Source organism: Sander vitreus, chromosome 3 (genome assembly GCF_031162955.1).
Source record: "Sander vitreus isolate 19-12246 chromosome 3, sanVit1, whole genome shotgun sequence".
NCBI lineage: Eukaryota > Metazoa > Chordata > Actinopteri > Perciformes > Percidae > Sander > Sander vitreus.
The window spans coordinates 29,408,223-29,428,101 of NC_135857.1; the positions used below are offsets into that span (position 1 = coordinate 29,408,223).

At 40.8% G+C, this 19,879-nt stretch overlaps 1 protein-coding gene across 2 annotated transcripts in view; it reads left to right on the forward strand.

Annotated features, from left to right (window-relative positions):
- sorl1 (sortilin-related receptor, L(DLR class) A repeats containing) overlaps positions 1 to 19,879 on the forward strand; it is an 89,957-nt gene that overhangs the window by 57,967 nt on the left and 12,111 nt on the right. Inside the window, exons 12-37 of one of the 2 annotated variants that reach the window (XM_078246877.1) lie at positions 772 to 860; positions 1,613 to 1,791; positions 2,742 to 2,928; positions 3,481 to 3,609; positions 4,801 to 4,886; positions 5,603 to 5,775; positions 6,021 to 6,152; positions 6,568 to 6,659; positions 9,488 to 9,734; positions 9,864 to 10,002; positions 10,267 to 10,440; positions 10,585 to 10,698; positions 10,791 to 10,913; positions 12,459 to 12,578; positions 12,941 to 13,066; positions 13,452 to 13,562; positions 14,413 to 14,544; positions 15,355 to 15,486; positions 15,632 to 15,766; positions 16,433 to 16,585; positions 16,822 to 16,992; positions 17,599 to 17,727; positions 18,043 to 18,169; positions 18,473 to 18,642; positions 19,119 to 19,231; positions 19,674 to 19,778. In XM_078246877.1, coding sequence (XP_078103003.1) covers positions 772 to 860; positions 1,613 to 1,791; positions 2,742 to 2,928; positions 3,481 to 3,609; positions 4,801 to 4,886; positions 5,603 to 5,775; positions 6,021 to 6,152; positions 6,568 to 6,659; positions 9,488 to 9,734; positions 9,864 to 10,002; positions 10,267 to 10,440; positions 10,585 to 10,698; positions 10,791 to 10,913; positions 12,459 to 12,578; positions 12,941 to 13,066; positions 13,452 to 13,562; positions 14,413 to 14,544; positions 15,355 to 15,486; positions 15,632 to 15,766; positions 16,433 to 16,585; positions 16,822 to 16,992; positions 17,599 to 17,727; positions 18,043 to 18,169; positions 18,473 to 18,642; positions 19,119 to 19,231; positions 19,674 to 19,778 — 3,588 coding nt within the window. The remainder of the gene's footprint in view (positions 1 to 771; positions 861 to 1,612; positions 1,792 to 2,741; positions 2,929 to 3,480; positions 3,610 to 4,800; positions 4,887 to 5,602; positions 5,776 to 6,020; positions 6,153 to 6,567; positions 6,660 to 9,487; positions 9,735 to 9,863; positions 10,003 to 10,266; positions 10,441 to 10,584; positions 10,699 to 10,790; positions 10,914 to 12,458; positions 12,579 to 12,940; positions 13,067 to 13,451; positions 13,563 to 14,412; positions 14,545 to 15,354; positions 15,487 to 15,631; positions 15,767 to 16,432; positions 16,586 to 16,821; positions 16,993 to 17,598; positions 17,728 to 18,042; positions 18,170 to 18,472; positions 18,643 to 19,118; positions 19,232 to 19,673; positions 19,779 to 19,879) is intronic. The other variant, XM_078246878.1, reaches the window with a different exon arrangement.

Sequence of the window (19,879 nt, forward strand, 5' to 3'; positions counted from 1 at the left end):
CATTAGATGTAGTCATTCGACCCATTGTTAATGTGAAAATATAAATTAATGCAGCTTTAAATTATTTGAACCTCGAAGATTCATAGACTGGTAGTTTTTGGGGGTCTTTATCACATGTGACTCAACATCGTGCTCTGTTCAGATGCTAGTAATACTGAAAACATGTTGTAATTAGATGGCTATGTTATTATTAGTTCAGAGAGCTTTGTTCTGCATATATCTGAATATAACTGAATGTACTGACTTTGAGAGTGCCAGGCAGCTTCAACCACATTCTCATTTACAAATGACCAGCGCCACAGTTTGCCTGGAAGATGTTCTTCTCAAACTCTAAATGCACAAGAGTTTGTATTTTGCAAGACTTTAAAGACCCACTGAAATGGACACTTAGATTTTCTGGTAACGAGTGAATCTGTATTTTTCCCAGGGAGGTGTGAACATAAAGTCTTACCAATAAAGCAATAGCATTTTTTGAAATTCAATCCCACCCTTTTGACCCTCCTATCTAATCAAATCACATTTTCATTCCTTAAATTATATTATAATGGTTTAAAGTTTAGAATTAATCACCACCGTCTTCTGTCCCACTACAGCATCCTGTTTTAACAGGAATTGCATCAAATCAAGAAAATAAAAGTGCCAGTTCATGAGGTCATAAAGATGTATTTAGATCTCCTCCTCCAGATAAATTCAAGCTTGTATTAACCCTAGTGCTAAATTACCTTTTATGGCCTATTGTGTATATTATGTTCCGTGTTTTCTGTTGTCTAGGCACTGGCAGGCCCTCATTTCTACACATGGGGTGACCATGGTGGTATCCTGATGGCTATCGCACAAGGAGGCGCCACCACACACCTAAAGTAAGTCCAACTGCCCTGTTGAAATGTTTCTTTCAGGACAGGAAAAAAAGAGAATCTGATTTGAGCTCAGAGGTGAAATCTGTCATTCAGTTGTTTCTCCACAAACAAAACGGCTTCAAACACAAAATCCTGAGCGTCTGGTTTGTGACCGGAAGGGTTCCATTTGAATCCTCAAACAGCTTGAGGAAATCTGGAGAGTGAAGCACATAAACGCCACTTGCTCCAGTGGATGGGATCTTTATTTAGCAGGAGCAGATTGTGTGAATGTGAAGCAGATTGTTGTAGAGAAAAAAAAGGGAAATAAACCATCACTCAGTAAACAGAGGTGTAACCTAACACCTCTATGCCAACCGCAGCATTTCAGGCTATTTGTAATCATGTGCAGGTGATACAGTATATTCATGTGAAAACAGCTGACCTCATTTACATGCAGAGAGGATTTAGTTCCCTTATTCTGGTTACTCAGTAACCTGGTTTTGGCTTATATATACCAGTGTCAATATAACTATAGTTAAACCTCCCAATTTTAAATGCCTGATGTACTCTGATATACAAACTCTATACCATATTACCCCTAAATTCATCTTTCCTTTCGTGCTGCTGTTCAATCAAAGAAGGCTGTGTGTAGGCTGCAAAGTAAATTAAATTCTGGTAACTGATTCATAAAAAAAGAATGGATACAGCGTATGGGAGCTCATGAACAGTTTCAAAATCATTGTTAATGAATTCAATATTGGCCGCGTCCCCATCAGGTTCAGCACCAATGAAGGCGAGACGTGGACCGACTTTCAGTTCTCAGACAGGGAGGTGTATGTTTACCAGCTGTTGACTGAGCCCGGGGAGAAGAGCACTATCTTCACCATCTTTGGCTCCTACGCCGACCAGAGGCACAGCTGGCTCATCCTGCAGGTCAACACCTCCGAAGTTCTGGGTAGGTTGGAGAAGGGTTGGAGGTTCAGAGGGAGGGGGGGGGGGGGGGGGGTAAAGGGCTTTTATGTTGGTGATTCTCAGCTCTTAGCAACAACAGCTCACTATAGCTATTTATAAGTTTACACTTAATTTTAGTGTGGCTAGTTAACATCGCATTGTAACTCATTTACTGTACATGCATGACTTTTAGCCTGTTGGCTAAGTCACGGTAGCTACTGTTGCTACTTTGCCTGTTAGCCATGTAGCAGCTGTAGCTAACACAGCCTAAAGCCAGCTGTGTGTTTGAGTTAACTGACTGATGACTGTTTTCAGTTAGTTTTCGCTTGTCTTTGTGAAAACACTACAACTAAAGGAACCACAGTATAATAAATAAATGTAAGTCTTGTAGCAGCCAACAGTAAAAAAAAAAAAACCAAAAAAACACAACTGTATTTATTGTGAAAACATGTAGAATATGTAGCTCAAATAAAACATGGAGATTGCTTTGGCAAACATTACCACTGTCAGTGGAGTTTGTACTCTCTAACAGACGCTATTATTAAGTATTATTCTAAGCATTATGCTCAGTAAGTAAAAACATACTTGTGCAAAAGGTAAATACAACAAAATATTACCTACTGTAGTTAAAGGAGCTACAATAAATATAATTAGTTCCCTTACACTTGGTAGCCATGATGCTAGCAGTATGACACATTGCAGTAATTGCTGTGTGCAAAACATGGCTAAATCTATACCAGCTGGGCTAGAAGTAGTTTCCAAGAGCTGTGAACCCTTTAATTAAGGCTACTAGATGGATGTTTCATCACTTGAACGTCCTCACCCTACAGAGCTAGAGAAGAAGGAAATACAAGACGGATTAACAAATGGACCACCAGGAACATTAGCAAGTAACTCTGTTTTTATGTCAGTGTGAAATAACTATTGTTTTTCTTCTTCTTCTTTTTGCTCCAGGTGTGCCGTGTTCTGACGCTGACTACAAGCGCTGGTCACCGTCAGATGAGCACGGTAACGAGTGTCTGTTGGGCAGAGAGGTAACGTTTAAGAGGCGAGCTCCCCATGCTACATGTTTTAACGGAGAGGACTTCGACCGCCCCGTCACCGTCTCTAACTGCTCCTGCACACGCCAGGACTACGAATGGTTAGGGATCCACACATGAACAAAACACTCATAATCATCAGTGTTTGTTGTTGAAATCTTGTCTGTGTCTGAGATGGAAACAGTTGTGTGTTTATACATGTCAGTGAAAGAAGCATATTGTTGGACTACTTGGAATTTTTAGAAAGAAACACACCTGTATTTTTGCAACAAAGCTGCCAATAGGACTAATTACACACTGGTTTGTCTACATACAATGATAGCATACATGTTGATATCTAAATGCATGCATTCATTAGCTTTCGTGTGAGTAGGACCTCTGTCATATCAGAGGCAGAAGGCACTGACTCTTAATAAAACTTCAGTATTGGCAAACCAATACATTGGTCTTAGCCTACTCTGCACATTTTTTATTGCTCCTGGAGCTCCCATCACAGCTCATAATGAGTCTGTTTTAAAATGCACATCAGGTGCTGCCATTAATCACAAGGCAGAAGCTAACTGGCTGTTTTTCTTTCTCCCCGTGTTTCTTCTCCCAACCTATCTTTCTCCTCCTCCTCCTCCTCCTCCTCCTCCTCCTCCTCCTCGTTGCAGTGACTATGGCTTCAAGCTGAGTGAAGACTTGTCTTTGCAGGTGTGTGTGCCTGACCCTGAGTTCTCAGGTGATCTCTATGCCCCTCCAGTGCCATGTCCCGTCGGTACCACCTACCGTCGCAGCAAAGGGTAAGCTGCTTTTATCTAGAGATGTTCCAATACCGATACCAGTATTGGTATTGGCTCCGATACTGCCTAAAACGCTGATATCGGTATCGGGACGTACTGGAGTTTATGCACCGATCAGATACCACATAATAAAGCCCTAAAGACAATCTACGTTAAAGTAGATTATTTGTTCTTTTTCTGTTATAGCTGACTGTCAAACTGCAGAATAACAGAAAGTTCTGGGGCATTCATTGTTTGTGTTTGTTCATGTTTCACAAAGAGTTTAACCTGAGCCAAACCGACAACAGAAATAGAAATAATATCACATCCATACAGGGATAGTAGTATACAGCTGTTATACATCATATCATCCATACAGGGATTGTAGTATACAGCTGTTATACATCATATCATCCATACAGGGATAGTAGTATACAGTTCTTAAAACATAATAAAATATATGACACACTGGTATCGGATCGGTACTCGGTATCGGCCGATACGCAAGTTCAGGTATCAGAATCGGTATCGGGAAGCAAAAATAGGTATCAGGCCATCTCTACTTTTATCAGACTTAACATTGCAGAAATGTGCAGCCTGGGATTCCGTTGTGTGGTAAATTAGCATAATGTTTGCATCTGCAGCACGAGTGGATTCACATTTACATTAGTTTGCATATTGTGAGCTATTTTTCTTTGAGTTGTTTTGACCTTTTATTTTATTACTTTTAGTTACATTGACCATTTGAGGTTTTGTCAAATATTTAAAAGTCATGGACCTCTCTAAACTGACTCTTGAGTGGTAAAATATTTTTTTCCTCTTTTCTTTTTACTTTGTTTTCATAAAACTGTAGTACTGTAACAGAAGTGAGAATGAAACCTGAGTTTGATAAATCTCACTTATCTGCTCCTTGGTTTTCTTCTGTCTGCCTTAGTGTTATTTATCTGGTTGCATTATGGTCAATGCACATGAGGTCGATTTTGAACCTCCTACCTGGTGTATATAAAATAATAATTTGGATCCACAGTCATTATCTTTGTATACTGTTCATTCATTTTAATTTCCTGAGAATTCCCCAGAATGCAAACCAGCCTTTGTTTTTTGTGGTTTATTGCTACTGTGGAGATAACTGATGTTGCTGTCATTAGATATGTTTGGTGAGAGCACCACCAAGTGTTGAACTGAGGAAATCTCTTTCCCTTCCTGCTGCAGCTACAGGAAGGTACCAGGCGACAGCTGTAGTGGAGGAGATGTGGAGTCTAGGCTGGATGGAGAGATGCTGCCTTGTCCTGTCGGAGGTAAACGGAACATCAGACATTTGATTAATCATGTGCTCACCTGAGAGCTGTTCTTAAAGGTTACTCCTACACTTTGCTGTAAGTAGAAGTAAGCAGCTGGATAAACTGGTAGTCTTCACTGTCAAAAAACTACTTTTTGGTTCTTTATAGCATTCTTATGTGTAAGTCTGTAAAGTTAGAAACCATATACCTTATTACAAATTCACTTTTGCTTTTGAGATGTTTGGTAGGATAAAGACTGGATGACTGTCTGGTTGAGTAAGAGTAAATCTTTGAATTGTTCTGACAATAAGACATAATATTATCTGGAAGATTTTCCTCTCTGAATTGTATATACTATATAGAAGTACAGTACATATTTGAAAACATGACTATCATAAATTAAAACATGCTGAAATATTTTACTGCAAAGGTTAAAACAGACTTGTGATTATGTCGGTACTTATCCCACGAACGGTATCATGTGATTAGGTAAGGCATAATGTAGAGCCAAGTGGTCATTATAGCGAATACAACCCCGAAAGGAATCCAGCGGATTGATAGCTGTCCTTCAGGGTGATCAGAACTGTGTCCATTGCAATGCTCTGCAATGCATGGCAATGGTCTGTTATAAAAAAAAAAAAAATGATAGCAGATTGCCGTGGGATTCAACGAAGCCGTGTAACAATATGCGTTAGTGTCTTTTCCCATCAGTCATGTCTCCTGTGCTCTTTCAGAGAGTAACGAGTTCATCCTGTACGCGGTGAGGAACTCCATCCATCGCTACGACCTGGCCACAGGCACAGACCAGGCCCTGCCTCTGGTCGGCCTCAGGGAAGCTGTTGCTCTGGACTTTGACTATGACAGGAACTGCCTGTACTGGGCTGACATCTCACTGGACACCATACAGGTTAGTGAGGAAATCAAGAGGGAATGGTCCAAGAGTTTGTTTACAGTAAACACAAGTGACACCAGTTGACATGAGTGCTGTGACTTGTTTATTAGACACAGTTTTGTTCAAATGTCATCCTGCCAAGCTGGACATTTTGCTCACTTGTGTATTTAATGTGACTGTAACTGCTATGATATGTTTACCAAGGTACCAAGTGTTCCGTTAATGTTAACCTTCAGCCATCTTTCTTCTCCCTCCTGCAGCGTCTGTGTCTGAATGGCAGTACAGGTCAGGAGGTTGTAGTGAGGAAAGATCTGCAGAACGTGGAGGCTCTGACCTTTGACCCCATCAGTAGATTGTTGTACTGGGTTGACGCTGGAGCGCAGAAGATTGAGGTATAGATGTGTGTGTGTGTGTGTGTGTGTGTGTGTGTGTATGTATACTCAGTATACCACCAATCTTGATATATTTACTGCTGTAGACACATCTGGGCCCTGTTCTTTAAATGTGGTTTAACTAATCCAGACTTACATGTTGTTATCAGGCTAAAATAATCCTGTTAACTCCCATCCAGCTAATTTGTAATAAAGAGAATTGACTTGTTTTTCATTGTCTCCACATTTACTGTTAGTTTTTACTGTTATACAGTGAATGCAGTTAGACCGAAATTGATGTTGTTTGTGTTATTAATCACATTTAATCAAATGGTCAGGTAATTATTTGATTTTGTTCTGCCATCCAAAGGTTATCCGTGGCCTGACACTTAAATTGACGAACCTCTGAAAAGTTTCACTGTTGTTGTGTTTGAAGGTGTCTAACCCTGACGGCGACTTGCGTCACACTCTGCTCAACTCCTCTGTCCTGGAGCACCCCAGAGCTCTGGTTCTGCTGCCTGGAGAGAGGTAACGCGCGCGCACACACACACACACAAGCACGTACGCACACACACACACACACACACACACACACACACACACACACACACACACACACACACACACACCAGTAATTCATAAAAAACATATAAAGCACAATATGTAAATCTAAATATTTACACACTGCATCACCAGAAACCAAAACACAGCTGACTGACAGTTCTTTTACTGAAGAAACCAACATAAAACCAATTTTACTTTTAAAGGAGAATTCCGGCCAATTTTATGTTTATCTTGATCGCAATAGCTACGCGAGTACTTTCGATATAAAAAACCCCGACCCGAATCAGTGCAGGTAACACGGAGAAGCTGCAGCTACGTACTACAAGTGTCCCCTGAGCTAAAACGGCAGTGGTCGGGGCAAGTTTTAGAGTGCCTTTGTGCCTCTTAACAGACACAAAATGCAATTAATGTCTGTGCCACATGAACAGGGCCCTTACGTGTCAACAAGATGCGTTTTCAACTCAGACAGTGTTTAAATTCACCTACCCTGGTCCCTGTCTCGATCCTGCCGGTAGCTAGCTTGCCCTGCTAGCTGATAGCCGTTAGCCGTTAGCCGCTAGCTGCCGTCCGGTGAGTGTATTCAGACAGGCTTCTGTGATAATCATCCCAATAAAAATCCACGGAGCGGCGGTGGTGTAGCTATGTTCTCCAGAGGACAGTTTATGTCACGTCTTGAAGTGTATTCCCCCCTAAAATAAACAGTACTGCGTTAGTAGCTGTTAGCTGCTAGCTGCCCTCCGGTGAGTGTGTACAGCCAGATAGCCGTTAGACTTTAGCTGCTAGCTGCCGTCCGGTGAGTGTATTCAGCCAGGCTTTTGTTATAATCATCCCAATAATACTCCACTGAGCGGCGGCGGAGGAGCATGAGACAGGAGGTCTCCAGGCTACATGCCATGCACTCTTGCAAATACTCCCCACCCACCCCCCGAAACATAATGATATTAAAAATAAAAGGATGATAAGAAAAACATGTTCATAGTGTCAATAGGCTAGCCTATCACACCCGCCATCCTTCCCATTAGTTGGGGGCAGTTAGAAAAGTGGTGGAATGGCTAGAAAACTAGAAGGTTTTAGACAGGCCAGGTGCTGATTAACGCAAGATAAAGGTAACAGTTAGGCTATTTTTTAGCCTAATTGAATTTATGAACATAAATAATGACCTTGACATCATAACAGGGAGTCCAGCTGGGACGAGCTCAGTTAATGATACATAGCATACAATAGGGCTATTTGCTATATTTTACTGACATAATGCAATTGTCACCCATGTCAACCTTTTAAAAGCCTATCTGAAAATATCTGACCCATGTTATTTATTGGCCTATAATCGTGTCTCTGCCAGGCTTCAATCTTGTGCTTTTTTAGTAGTTGCTTTAGGCCTATTTAAAGTTGCTTTATGAGTAATCATAATCATTACTTAGACTACTTAATTTCCCTTCAGTAATCAGAAGAAGGCTATGTGTTAACCTGGTCTGACTCTCATCTTTAACACAGAAGTACGTAGGCCTATTTATTAGCTCACTCCACCTCCTATTGGCTAGACTAACAAAAATATATGGGCACAAAATATTGGACAGAATATAAGAAAACATTTGTGTAGTTTCAGTACCCCTACAGCCATTCATCCACTTCATTCCTCTACACAGTAATAATAATTTATTGTAATCTAGGAGGTAGTGATGAGCCAAACAATGTATTTGAAAATAAATTATATGTACCTAGATTTCCTTTGAATGAGGTGTGTGTGTGTGTGTGATGTAATTCATAATATTTGTAACAATATGCAGGAATATGAACTAGCCTATCATAATCTCCCCCCTCTCCACCTACATTTTCAGATTGCACACGCCATGTGTATATTATGTATTATGGTGTTAGGTATCTCATAGGTTTCTCACTGGTGGGTGGGCAACGGTGGAGCGTACATTGGCAGCTGGCTGTCGGGTGCGCGCGGGGGGGTGGGTTGTACTCATAACATTTCTTCGAGGTTGGCAGGTCTGTATTATACATATTTTTGTGGTGAGAAGATTTTGGATTGAGGCTTTGACCACCACTACTATATGTGTGTCAAGTAATTCTAGCTTAACTCTAAAATAGCCCTTTTTGAGGAAGGGATGACTGGACAAAAAGTCCACACTTTCAAAAAATGCTGTCGCACTCAATGTCTGAAACTCACTGACATGTACCATAACAGAGTTGGTTCCACTTCTGCAAATGTAATTCTGCTTTTATTTAAGATGAGTTCAGCTGATCAACAAAGTTACAACACGGTGGTATTCATTTTTCAGAAAAGGAATTTATTTTTGCCTCACTGCACTCGCTTCCTCTTTTTCTCCTGTCTGGTCTCTTTTATTGGAGGCAAACACAGGAATTTATGTAATAATAATTTATACTTTATTAATCCCGCAAGGGAATGTAGCTAGGCTCTCTCCGTATTTGTAAGGAAGGAGACAGCTTAGACCAGGCAGAGTGTAATTATCTGACATTGTACAGTCTTGGATCAAATATTTGATGAATATCCATGGTAATTAGATAAATGACCATATTCCTATTGCCAGTTGTAGGGGGTGTGTTTTGTTTTAGACCTGCGTCACAAAGTGCAACCTTGAAAAATCTTGGATTTTTTTCTTACAATACTGGCCGACAAGTTAAAGCGTGTGTCTGGGTAATGCTTAGCTCATTAGATGTGTTTTTTCCCCACCATAATGACATTTAAACAATACACAATTTTTCGATTAAGTCTGAGTTTAGTGAAACATTCCAGTTAAATTCTCACTGTATATGTCCCACAGTCTGATGTTCTGGACGGACTGGGGAGACCGAGCGGCAGGTGTTTACCGGAGCTACATGGATGGAACCAATGTGTCCTGCATTGTGTCAGAGGGCGTTCGCTGGCCCAACGGGATCACAGCTGACGACCACTGGCTGTACTGGACCGAAGCTTACAGCGACCGCATCGAGAGGGCCGACTTCACCGGGGGCCAGAGGAGCGTTCTGATGGAGGGGCTGCCCCACCCGTATGCCATCGCCGTCTTCAAGGTGAAACTGTATATACAATGTATATTAAAAAACGTAAATACTTTCAGAAAAAGGTTGGATTAGGTTTTAAAATATGTTGAATATGTAATTCCTCACCAAGAATCTAATTTCACAAGCTTGTGTTTTCAGAATGACCTGTACTGGGACGACTGGTCCAGAATGGGAATCTTCAAAGCTCCAAAAGCTGGTTCCCAGAGCAATGAGCTGATTGTTGGCAGATTAACTGGAGTCATGGACCTCAAGATCTTCTATAAGGGGAAGAGCAGAGGTAAGGAACAGAGAGTTGAGTCATGTCCAGAAAGTTTGAAAGCTTAGCAGAAATGGTGAGAAATTAATCAATGAGATATTAAGTAACTGGGTCAGTGTCAGACTTTAGATTTCAGTTTCAGACACAAAGTTAAAAACAAACAATATACTTTCATAATTAAGGCAAATAGAAGATTACAGCATACATACACAGAGTTACAGGATTGCTGATTTCAACTAAACTGTATTAGTGCTCAAACTGAGGTCTCGATCTTTCGTCCACCAGGCCATAATGCCTGTGCTGATCAGCCGTGCAGCCTGCTGTGTCTGCCACAGCCCGGCCACCGACACACCTGTGTCTGCCCAGACGGTGCCCCGACTGTAACCTTGCCCAACGGAGAAGTGCAGTGCCAATGTCCAACCGGCTATCAGCTCCTAAACAACACCTGCGTCAAGACTGGTGAGACAAAAGCACATACATGAATCATGATTGTTTGCTGTAAGATATACGATCTTGTCTCTGTTGGAAGTGAGGCCTCAATTTCAGGGTGGACTATCTGATTAATTAGTGGTTACGTGTGATCCATTCTTTTCCTCTAATCAGTGCACAGCTGTTTGCCCAACCAGTACCGCTGCTCTAACGGGCGTTGCATCAGCAGCATCTGGAAGTGTGACAGCGACAATGACTGTGGAGACATGAGTGATGAACAGGAGTGTCGTAAGTTTTCAACCACATCCCTTTTCTCATTAGGGAGATAAAACGCAAATGCTGTTTCAACATAAAGAAGTAAACATTTGTCCACCTTTTAGCCACTACGACCTGTGACCCGTCCAACCAGTTTCGCTGCATGGCCTCAGGTTCCTGCATTCCCCTGGCCTTCAAATGTGACCACGAAGACGACTGTGGAGACAACAGTGATGAAGAGCACTGTGGTAAAATGTTGTTGTTGTTTATCTGTGTGTATCTTTAAATGTGGAGAAAGTATTATGTCCTCGTGGTAACTGTGACAAATATACATTTTGTTCACATTGAAGTTTTTCATTCACAGAGTTTAAATGTTTTGTACAGAAAAAAATAAGCAACAAAATGTAGAGGAGAATGATTGATATATATATATATATATATATAGTCGGGAGCAGGTTTTCTTCAATAAACCTTGAGTTTCTCAGTCTCCTCCCTCTGACACAGCACTCTCTCATTTCCTCATTCATTCAGTCTGTATTTGTTTTTGTTTATCGGCATGAATAAAAAATAAAAAAAAGATGTTAGTTAGGCAGACTATAAAACATTTTATTTCTCAAAACATGGCATTTCCTTTTGTCGATCTCGTTGACTCAGAAGCTGCTTTACTTCGCAGGGTGTTATATGTCGGGAGATGATATTGAAGCCCCGACATTTTAATTTTTAGATAACCTTTTTGAGCGGTATAGTTTTTCTTCCCAGTCGATCAGTGATGTAGCCCAGGCTACATAATCTTATCCGTCCTCATATCACTAACGTCACCCATCTATGTTCTTACATCCCAGCAGATTATTTGTGTCGCATTACGTTTTTTTGCAAACGGCATTTGTCTTTACAACATTGGTGATGCGGAACACATTAGTAAAGCCGCTGTAGCAAAGCGCCGTCAGAAGAGTGTGACTCGCCCTGAAACTGGTTTTAAACGTTTTTAAAAGGAGTTCCACAGGATTGCAGGAGAATGATGTAAAAGCTTTGAAATAAAAGATTATGAATTATAATGCTGTTAATGATGGTGCTGCAGCCTCAGAATGGGATTAGTAGGCGTAGTACTTTTTCGTCCGCAGAAATGAAATAGATTATAGGTTCAATACCATTTCACCAGTAATATTAGGCTATCATGATTAAATATGATATACACTATATTGGAATATACGCATTTACTCTAGCAGCAATTTTCTCCCACGCAAATTCTCTCTCTTTTGCAGCAGCCGCCGTTTTTTTTTTTTTTTTTTAACTCGCTGTATGTGCGCATGAGTATTTCCGCCGACCCGTTTGTTTGTGGTTGTTGCCATGGTGAATCGTAGTATCATGGCTCCATTCATGCTGCCTTTTTATTGTGGTGGTGAACCTACTCTGAGTTGATTGAACCAACTCATATCAGCTGTTCTGAAACCGAAAACTCAGAGTTTCCCATCTCAGGGTACATCAACTCAGACATCAGGGTTAGACTCAGAGTTTGTTAAACCTTCTACCTGAAATACCACCCAGGTGTTTTAAAGTGTATCCTAAAAACATACAGAACAATAGTAAATGCTAGTTCAGTACCACATACATTTAGTATTTGCGATTTATTGGATTTTTTTGTCTTGTAAATCAAAAGTTCAAGTCCATCTAAGCCAAAGTGACCCTTAAACAGCAGTTAAGTTAATCCACATGTTTTTTTTGGTTTTTTTTGCATGACAATGGAAATGTATAGTTTTTGCAAGTACTAACTGTATTGTTGATGTATTTCTCAGAGTCTCACCAGTGTGGCCCAGGAGAGTTTACATGTGCGCGAGGTGTTTGTATCCGCGAGGCATGGCGCTGTGACGGAGACAATGACTGCAGAGACTGGTCGGATGAAGCCAACTGCACAGGTGAGGACAGTGTTATTGACTACATAATACATCATGAAAACACTATGGAATAAGGCTACAGTGGAAATAGAATCTCATAAGCCAGGGGGAAAAAACTTTCTTTCGCCAGTCAGAGTAATAAATAACAGACAATATGATTATTTAAGTATCTACCTATTTTAAATGCCACTGCCCTGTATATATTTGCGTATGCAAATACTTTACATGAATGCATAATCAAAGCAGTGCCACTTGCATTAAGTGTTTGTGTTGCAGTTGGAATCATAACATACCAGATCAAAGGGCTTCAATGCTGTTGTCTGTGAAGCACCTCTGTTTTACCAGCTTTTCCAAGCCTTTAATCTCTCCCCGTTTGTCCCTAGTGGGCCACCACACATGTGAAGCCAGTAGCTTCCAGTGTCGCACGGGTCACTGTATACCACAGCGCTGGATGTGTGACGGTGATGACGACTGCCAGGACGACTCAGACGAAGACCCCCAACATTGTGGTAAGTTGAGTCACGCGCATACTCAACATTGTCATCATGACACACTAGTGTTGACCACATACTTAAAAATGTGATTGTTTTGCTGTAAATTAAAATCCGTCAGAATGCACTGACAGCATATATTTGTAACGTATCACGTCATTAACAATAATCTAACCAACCAGCCCCAGTGAAAATACATTCCTAGTGAAAGTGTTTCGAATAATCTTGTTTACATAGTCTTGTTTCTTATCTGATATGAGGCAGGTTTGCAAGGCTTCACTTTTGTACCATTTTTTTGGACATGGCAGTCATAACCAGCTATAGTTAAGGAAAGTCATGAGAGCAAAGGTTCCCTGTTAGCAATAATATGATATTTTATTTACATTATTCTGTGTGTTTCCAGAGGGAACTCGGTGTAATGGCTTCCTCTGCTCCAATCACACCTGCCTTCCAGCCACTGCACACTGCAACGGCATCCAGGAGTGTTCAGATGGCGCTGATGAGCACAACTGTGGTGAGTGATCCCATTTGTTTAGCAGAATGCACAGTAGTCATCAGATACTGAGTCAAATGAGTCGGGTTGGGTAGTGGAAGATCATATCTAAGTCAATTATGCAAATCTGGTTATGGTACTGAATAGAAAAACAACAACTTTAAGTCCAACAGGATGGTTAAAAAAAAATGAATTCAAGTAATATTTTGAATCCTGTCCGGTAACGTACTGTTGCTAGAAAGGTTTCTGAGTTACACGAAAATCCCGAGAGTCAAAATTTGAGTGAGAGAAAATAAAGGTGTAAGTGACCTTAATGTCAGCTAAACATTGGTTAATTTTTTCAAAAAACTCGTGCAGAAAGCACACATGCACAGTCCTTTAAATATATGCATCAAAAGTTAATGTCAGATGATGCTGTAAAGAACACTGTGGATAATAACCAGGGGAAGTGCAAATTAGACTTATACATGTGTTATAATTTGAAAGAAAGTCTTACACATCTGCTGTAGACCGTAACGCACTTCTGACATGAGGATAGGTGAACCGTTAGTGGGACTGACAGAGGTCAGTAGGGTTTAAAGGAGGCATACCTGTGTTAAAATGATTTTCCATTGCCACATTAAATATGTATGTAATAGAAAAACAATAGAAAGGTGTATTACCAATGTGTTTATTGAGAGTATCACTGAGCCAAAGCATATTTTGGGAGAATAAGCTAGGCCAAGATTAGAGCCCCACAGGCCATGTCTGTGTTATACAATGTATAGCTTAAAACATACAGATCATCCGTCTATGCTTGTTATAATGTTGGAAAGAGGCACAGTGTGTTGATAGGTCATTTTGCACGTTGGCTTCTGTCTATCACCCACAGACCCGCTGTGTACTCGCTACATGGAGTTTGTATGCAAGAACCGAGCCCAGTGTCTGTTTCAGTCCCTGGTTTGTGACGGGATCAAACACTGTGAAGACGGATCTGATGAGGACGCCGACTATGCCGGATGTGGTGTGTTTCTTATTCTTTAATCCCTGCTCACAACAAGTTACGATTCTAAGAAAACTATAGAAAGAAGTGATTCTAAAAAGCAGATCTGCACAGAAGTGCAACGTGATTTGATTTCTGGGAATTTGATCAATCTTCTCAAGATTCATTACCTTAAAGTGAGAGACAGGATTCAAATCTGCAGTAATTCGAAACCCGGACTGAACCGTACGACAACCTGTATTAGTTGAAACTATTAGTAAGAAACTGTACTAACTAATGATGACTGTTTGTGAGATAATGATAATGGTTTGGATCTGTTTACACAGCAACAATCTGTAACAGCTGCTCTGTCCGTCACTTGTTTTCTTGGGTGCAAAACTAGTTCTGTAGTATCAGTTTGTCTGATCGTGATCTTTCATTTCATCTTTGCCTCTGCTAAACGTAATGCTATAGGTCCTAATTTCAAAACATCATGTACATTATTACCTGTATTAATGCCAATAGTATAAGGTAAACATGACAGGTGGCAAACGGATGAAGAAAAAAATGTAAACTGTACATTTTCTTCCTGAAGTTTCCCAAATTTGCTTTTCGCTTAGTTGTGCTGTTCATTACACAGCATATTGTATCTTTTCCCCACAACTTCAAACACATTTTTACTAGTGTTGTACAAAAGCTCAACTTTGCATTTATACATTTCCATCAAACATTGTCACTTTTGTTATTCTGCTTCATACCATCAGTGTGATATGTACATTTTTTCCTGTGTCTTTTTTGTTTCACCGAACTGATTTGTGTAACCCACTAACGTTCCTGTGTGTTTTCTGTCAGCCACGCCGTCTGAGTTTGGCAAAGTGTGTGATGCCTACACCTTCCAGTGTGCCAACGGAGTGTGTGTGAGCCTGGAGTGGAAGTGTGATGGCATGGACGACTGTGGGGATTATTCTGATGAAGCCAACTGTGGTGAGGAGGAAGAGGTTATGCTAACGCACCATGTGAAATACATGTTTAATAAATAATAGATGTGCATTTGATTTTTCTGAAAAGTTAAGAAGTCCAGTGATATTGAAGCAGCTGTATCTGCTAACTTTAGCACTGTGTGTTGCAGCTGCTCCCACTGAGGTCCCAGGCTGCTCCAGGTATTTCCAGTTTGAGTGTAGAAATGGACGCTGTATTCCAACATGGTGGAAGTGTGATGGAGAGAACGACTGTGGGGACTGGTCTGATGAGGCCCAGTGTACAGGTACACAGTTAGGCTGTGATAAGGCTACTTCGTTGTTAAAAGCAACAGAACACTTGGGGTTGAAAACTTATAAATCCCTCTTGTACTGTAGTCTGTTACAGCACACAATGTATACACAACGTCCCTGTTTTGACGTGGGCTTTATCACATGTTGCCCCCCCCCTCTCAATTAAAGGCAACATTGCCAGAATAGTTATTCAAAAATTGCATCTTGCATATTTTAAAGGGACTCATTAACATCTATCCATAAATATAGTGGGGAACTATTTATTCTACCGACCTGATATACTGTACATGCAGATGCATTTTATACTGTCTCTCTGTAAAGGGATCTGGTTTAGTTTAATAATTAAGTTAATTAATTAATTATCAATAAGATAAATTGTTGGTATTTTCTTTTACTAAACCCAAACCAAACTCTTTGAATAAGAAATATCAAATAAATGTCTGTTAAATTGTTGTTGTTTTTTTTTTAACTCTATGAACTTCATACTGCATATTTATATTGTTTATTTCACATATTTGTAATTGTCTGTGTTTTGATAGACCCTCTTGTGCATGCCCTCAGGATGCTTCCTCTCTATGGTGTTCCATGTTTATTTTTGCTTGAATTACCAAACTCCCCATCCATCCCCAGTCATTAAACTTGAATCTCCACCCTTGTAGGTGGTGGTACTCCTCACACTGTAGCCCCTGGTCCCTCTACTTGTGCCCCCAACCGCTTCCACTGTGGCTCTGGAGCGTGCATCATCAACACCTGGGTGTGTGACGGCTACGCTGACTGTCCTGATGGCAGCGATGAGCTGGGATGTCCCACAGGTACCACCTCTGTCTGTTGAACGATCTAGGTTTTCTGCAAAAGAAGAGGTTCATATCTTATGTGCACGTTTGTATGTCATGTTTTTTTTTTTTTAAATAATGTATTTATTTAAACTGTATTCATTTTAGTTGACCAAACTGAATACTCCTAGATACAATATAGTACAATTAAACAGAAAAGCAGAAGAAGAAACAAAAAGAATAATGCAAATATTAACCTTGCATTTCTCTAACAGCAGCTAATGGCTCTGTGACGATGGCTCCAGTACCCACCCAGGCCCCGCCCTCCCCTGCACGTTGCAGTCGGGGTCAGTTCCTCTGCCGCCGACCCCCCCACTGCATCCCCGACTGGCAGCGCTGTGACGGCCAGCTCCACTGCCAGGACGGCTCCGATGAAGCCCACTGCCGTGAGTTTGATACTGTGCACCTGTGATACCATCACAAACAAGGAAACAGAATGATAACCAAGGAAAACATCACGTTATGCTGAAATGTTTTGGATTTAGCGGTAAACAATGGATTCAAATAAAGAAATAGATAGGATAAACTAAAACTGTTGAATGTAAGACACTGAACCTTACCCATTCATTTTCAATTCATGCCACACCTTAAAATCCATCTGTTCTGGTTTTATTTGCTAAAAGGCTAAATTACTACAATGTTGTTAAGTTGCAAAGCTGCATTTGCAACCAAAACATGACACCTGAGCAGCATATAATGTGCTGTAGAATTTAGATCCTGTAGTTTTTGCTCACACATTTAGGCCCTGATGACAAGAGGTACATTATTGTGCATACCCAATTTTTTATTTATTGTGATTGTAATAAATGATAAATGTTACTAATACTGTAGAGAAAACATTATACAGTACAGGTCTAGACAAGTAGTCTAAATAGTATCATTTTCATTTGTCACTTTGCGTCACGGCATACAGAAAGTGCAGAGAGGCATATTTAGAATGCAGGTAATACAATAACAAGAACTGTAATGTAAAAACAATCCTCTCTCTCCAGCCACTCGTGGGCCTTTGTTCTGTGTTAATGGGACTCGCTGTTCTGATGGTGAAGCCTGCGTACTGGACAGTGAGCGGTGTGATGGCTTCCTGGACTGCTCTGACCACAGTGATGAGGACAACTGTACCCGTAGGTCCCAAATACTCTCGCCATGACCAAGTCTCTTCACATTACATACACGTTGTTAGAATTAGATGGCTTGATAATATTACCTTTTTAATAGAAACTCACATGTGAACCACTCAATGTCCGGTCTATTGTAAATGCCAGTATGTCTACTTGCAACTTACTATACTTAAGTAGCATTTAGTATATTGAAAGCGGTGCAATGCTGCTACTTGCTGGCTGTTTATTTGGGTGTTTATTTATTTTTAATTTGTTAAAATTAAACTGAGCCATTGCAAACATAATAAGCCATAAGGAGTCTCTCCCTCTTTCTTCCAGTGGACTCGCTGGCCTATAAAGTCCAGAACCTCCAGTGGACACCAGACTTCTTGGGTGCCATCACCCTGACATGGTCTCGCCCCAAAAACCTTCCTCTGGACTCCTGCTACTTCCTCATATACTACAGGTGAGCATTAGCAGCCTGTAACTTTGCACCAGCTGAATGTTTCTAGATGTTTTGCTAAAAGATTGGGCAATATTGACCCTTGGAGTACCTGCTGAAAACAGCCATCTATATTACAGTTGTCGCATTACTACTGCAATATGGAGTTGATATGATTATTGTCATTAAAACTTGTTATCAGCATTTGCTATTCCACACTGCCAAGAATATAATTCTGCGTAACACAAACCCCTCTGGGCGCTGCTCTCAGTACCATAACTTGCCCTGGTGCTGTAATGTCACTTTGTCTCGTGTTTTTGCCTTCAGGCTCGTGGGCACCCAGCAGTGGACCATTATGGACACTCACAGCAACAAGACCAGCTACAAACTGACTGTGCTGAAACCAGACACAACCTACCACGTCAAGGTGCTCACTCAGTGTCTCAGCAAGCTGCATAAGACCAACGAGGTGATCACAGTCAGGACACCAGAGGGCTGTGAGTATCATACGATCAATTTCCGGAGGCTCATTTTCAGTCATTATGACTCAAATACTTTCATACTTACTAACTTACATCTGCAGTAAGTCGCAGTCCTGATATCTGCTCATTTTTTAGCTGTTAACAGATGTGCCCAGTTTGTTTTAAGCTAAATCTGCCTTTTATTTTTGGGTAGTTTTCTGGTACTCTTTTTACTAATCCATTATGAGTTTACGGTGATCACCATTGTACAATTGATTATTTGATACTGGCAAAAGTCATTTGCAGGTCTAGCGGGGAATCGGTTTGACACAAAGACTGACAGTCCTTTGTTGCACATCACAAACACCCACCTTATGATGTCAGATAGCTGCCATGTTCATCCTCATCATCCGGAATGAAATGGGGAAACTGTCCTAAGCTTATTTACAGTATACTATAATACTGTACTATAGTACTTCTTTTCACTGTGTTTGTCCGTGTCCGTCCTGCAGTGCCCGACCCACCCAGGAACCTGCAGCTGTCTTGTGATAACGGTGAGGATGGGACAGTGGACGCATCCTGGAGCCCTCCTGACAAAGGACACGGCCTCATCAGAGAGTACATCGTGAGTCCTCTTCATCTGCATTAAACTGATTCACATTTTTATGTCTGTATAATTACCAAAACAATCAAGGCCATTAGTGAGGAGACTCCACCAACCTGCCAGCGCCTACACTATACTGTATTTAAAATGATTGGCGTGATCTGGTTACTTTTGATTGACTGAGCTTTGAGACTTTCTATCAATCGCAGATGAATGAATGAAACCGAACTTTCTGCTTACTGTATTTATCCTGCTTCACTTAGCAACAAGGTTATTGTTGCACTATCATTGTCTCACTTGTTTGATAATTATTCCACATATTATATTTCATTTGAAAAGTATGTATTACACACAGCTGTCCTGTCACACACCTAGGCTGTGTAACAAGCTTATGGATTGTAAATTTCCTGTCAGACTTTTCTGCCTCTGCCTTAACATACCTCAAACTACTGTATGATGTCAGGTTGAGTACAGTGAGCGAGGAAGTCTCGATTGGACGTCACAGAGATGCACAACAACCAACACTGAGGTGAAGGAGCTGCAGCCAGAAACTCTGTACAAGTTCAGGGTAAGTCTCACACACACATGCACACATCCACTATGATAACATGGTTAGAAAAAAAGATTAAACAAATGGTGTTTTCCACAATCAATAATGTTGTGATATTG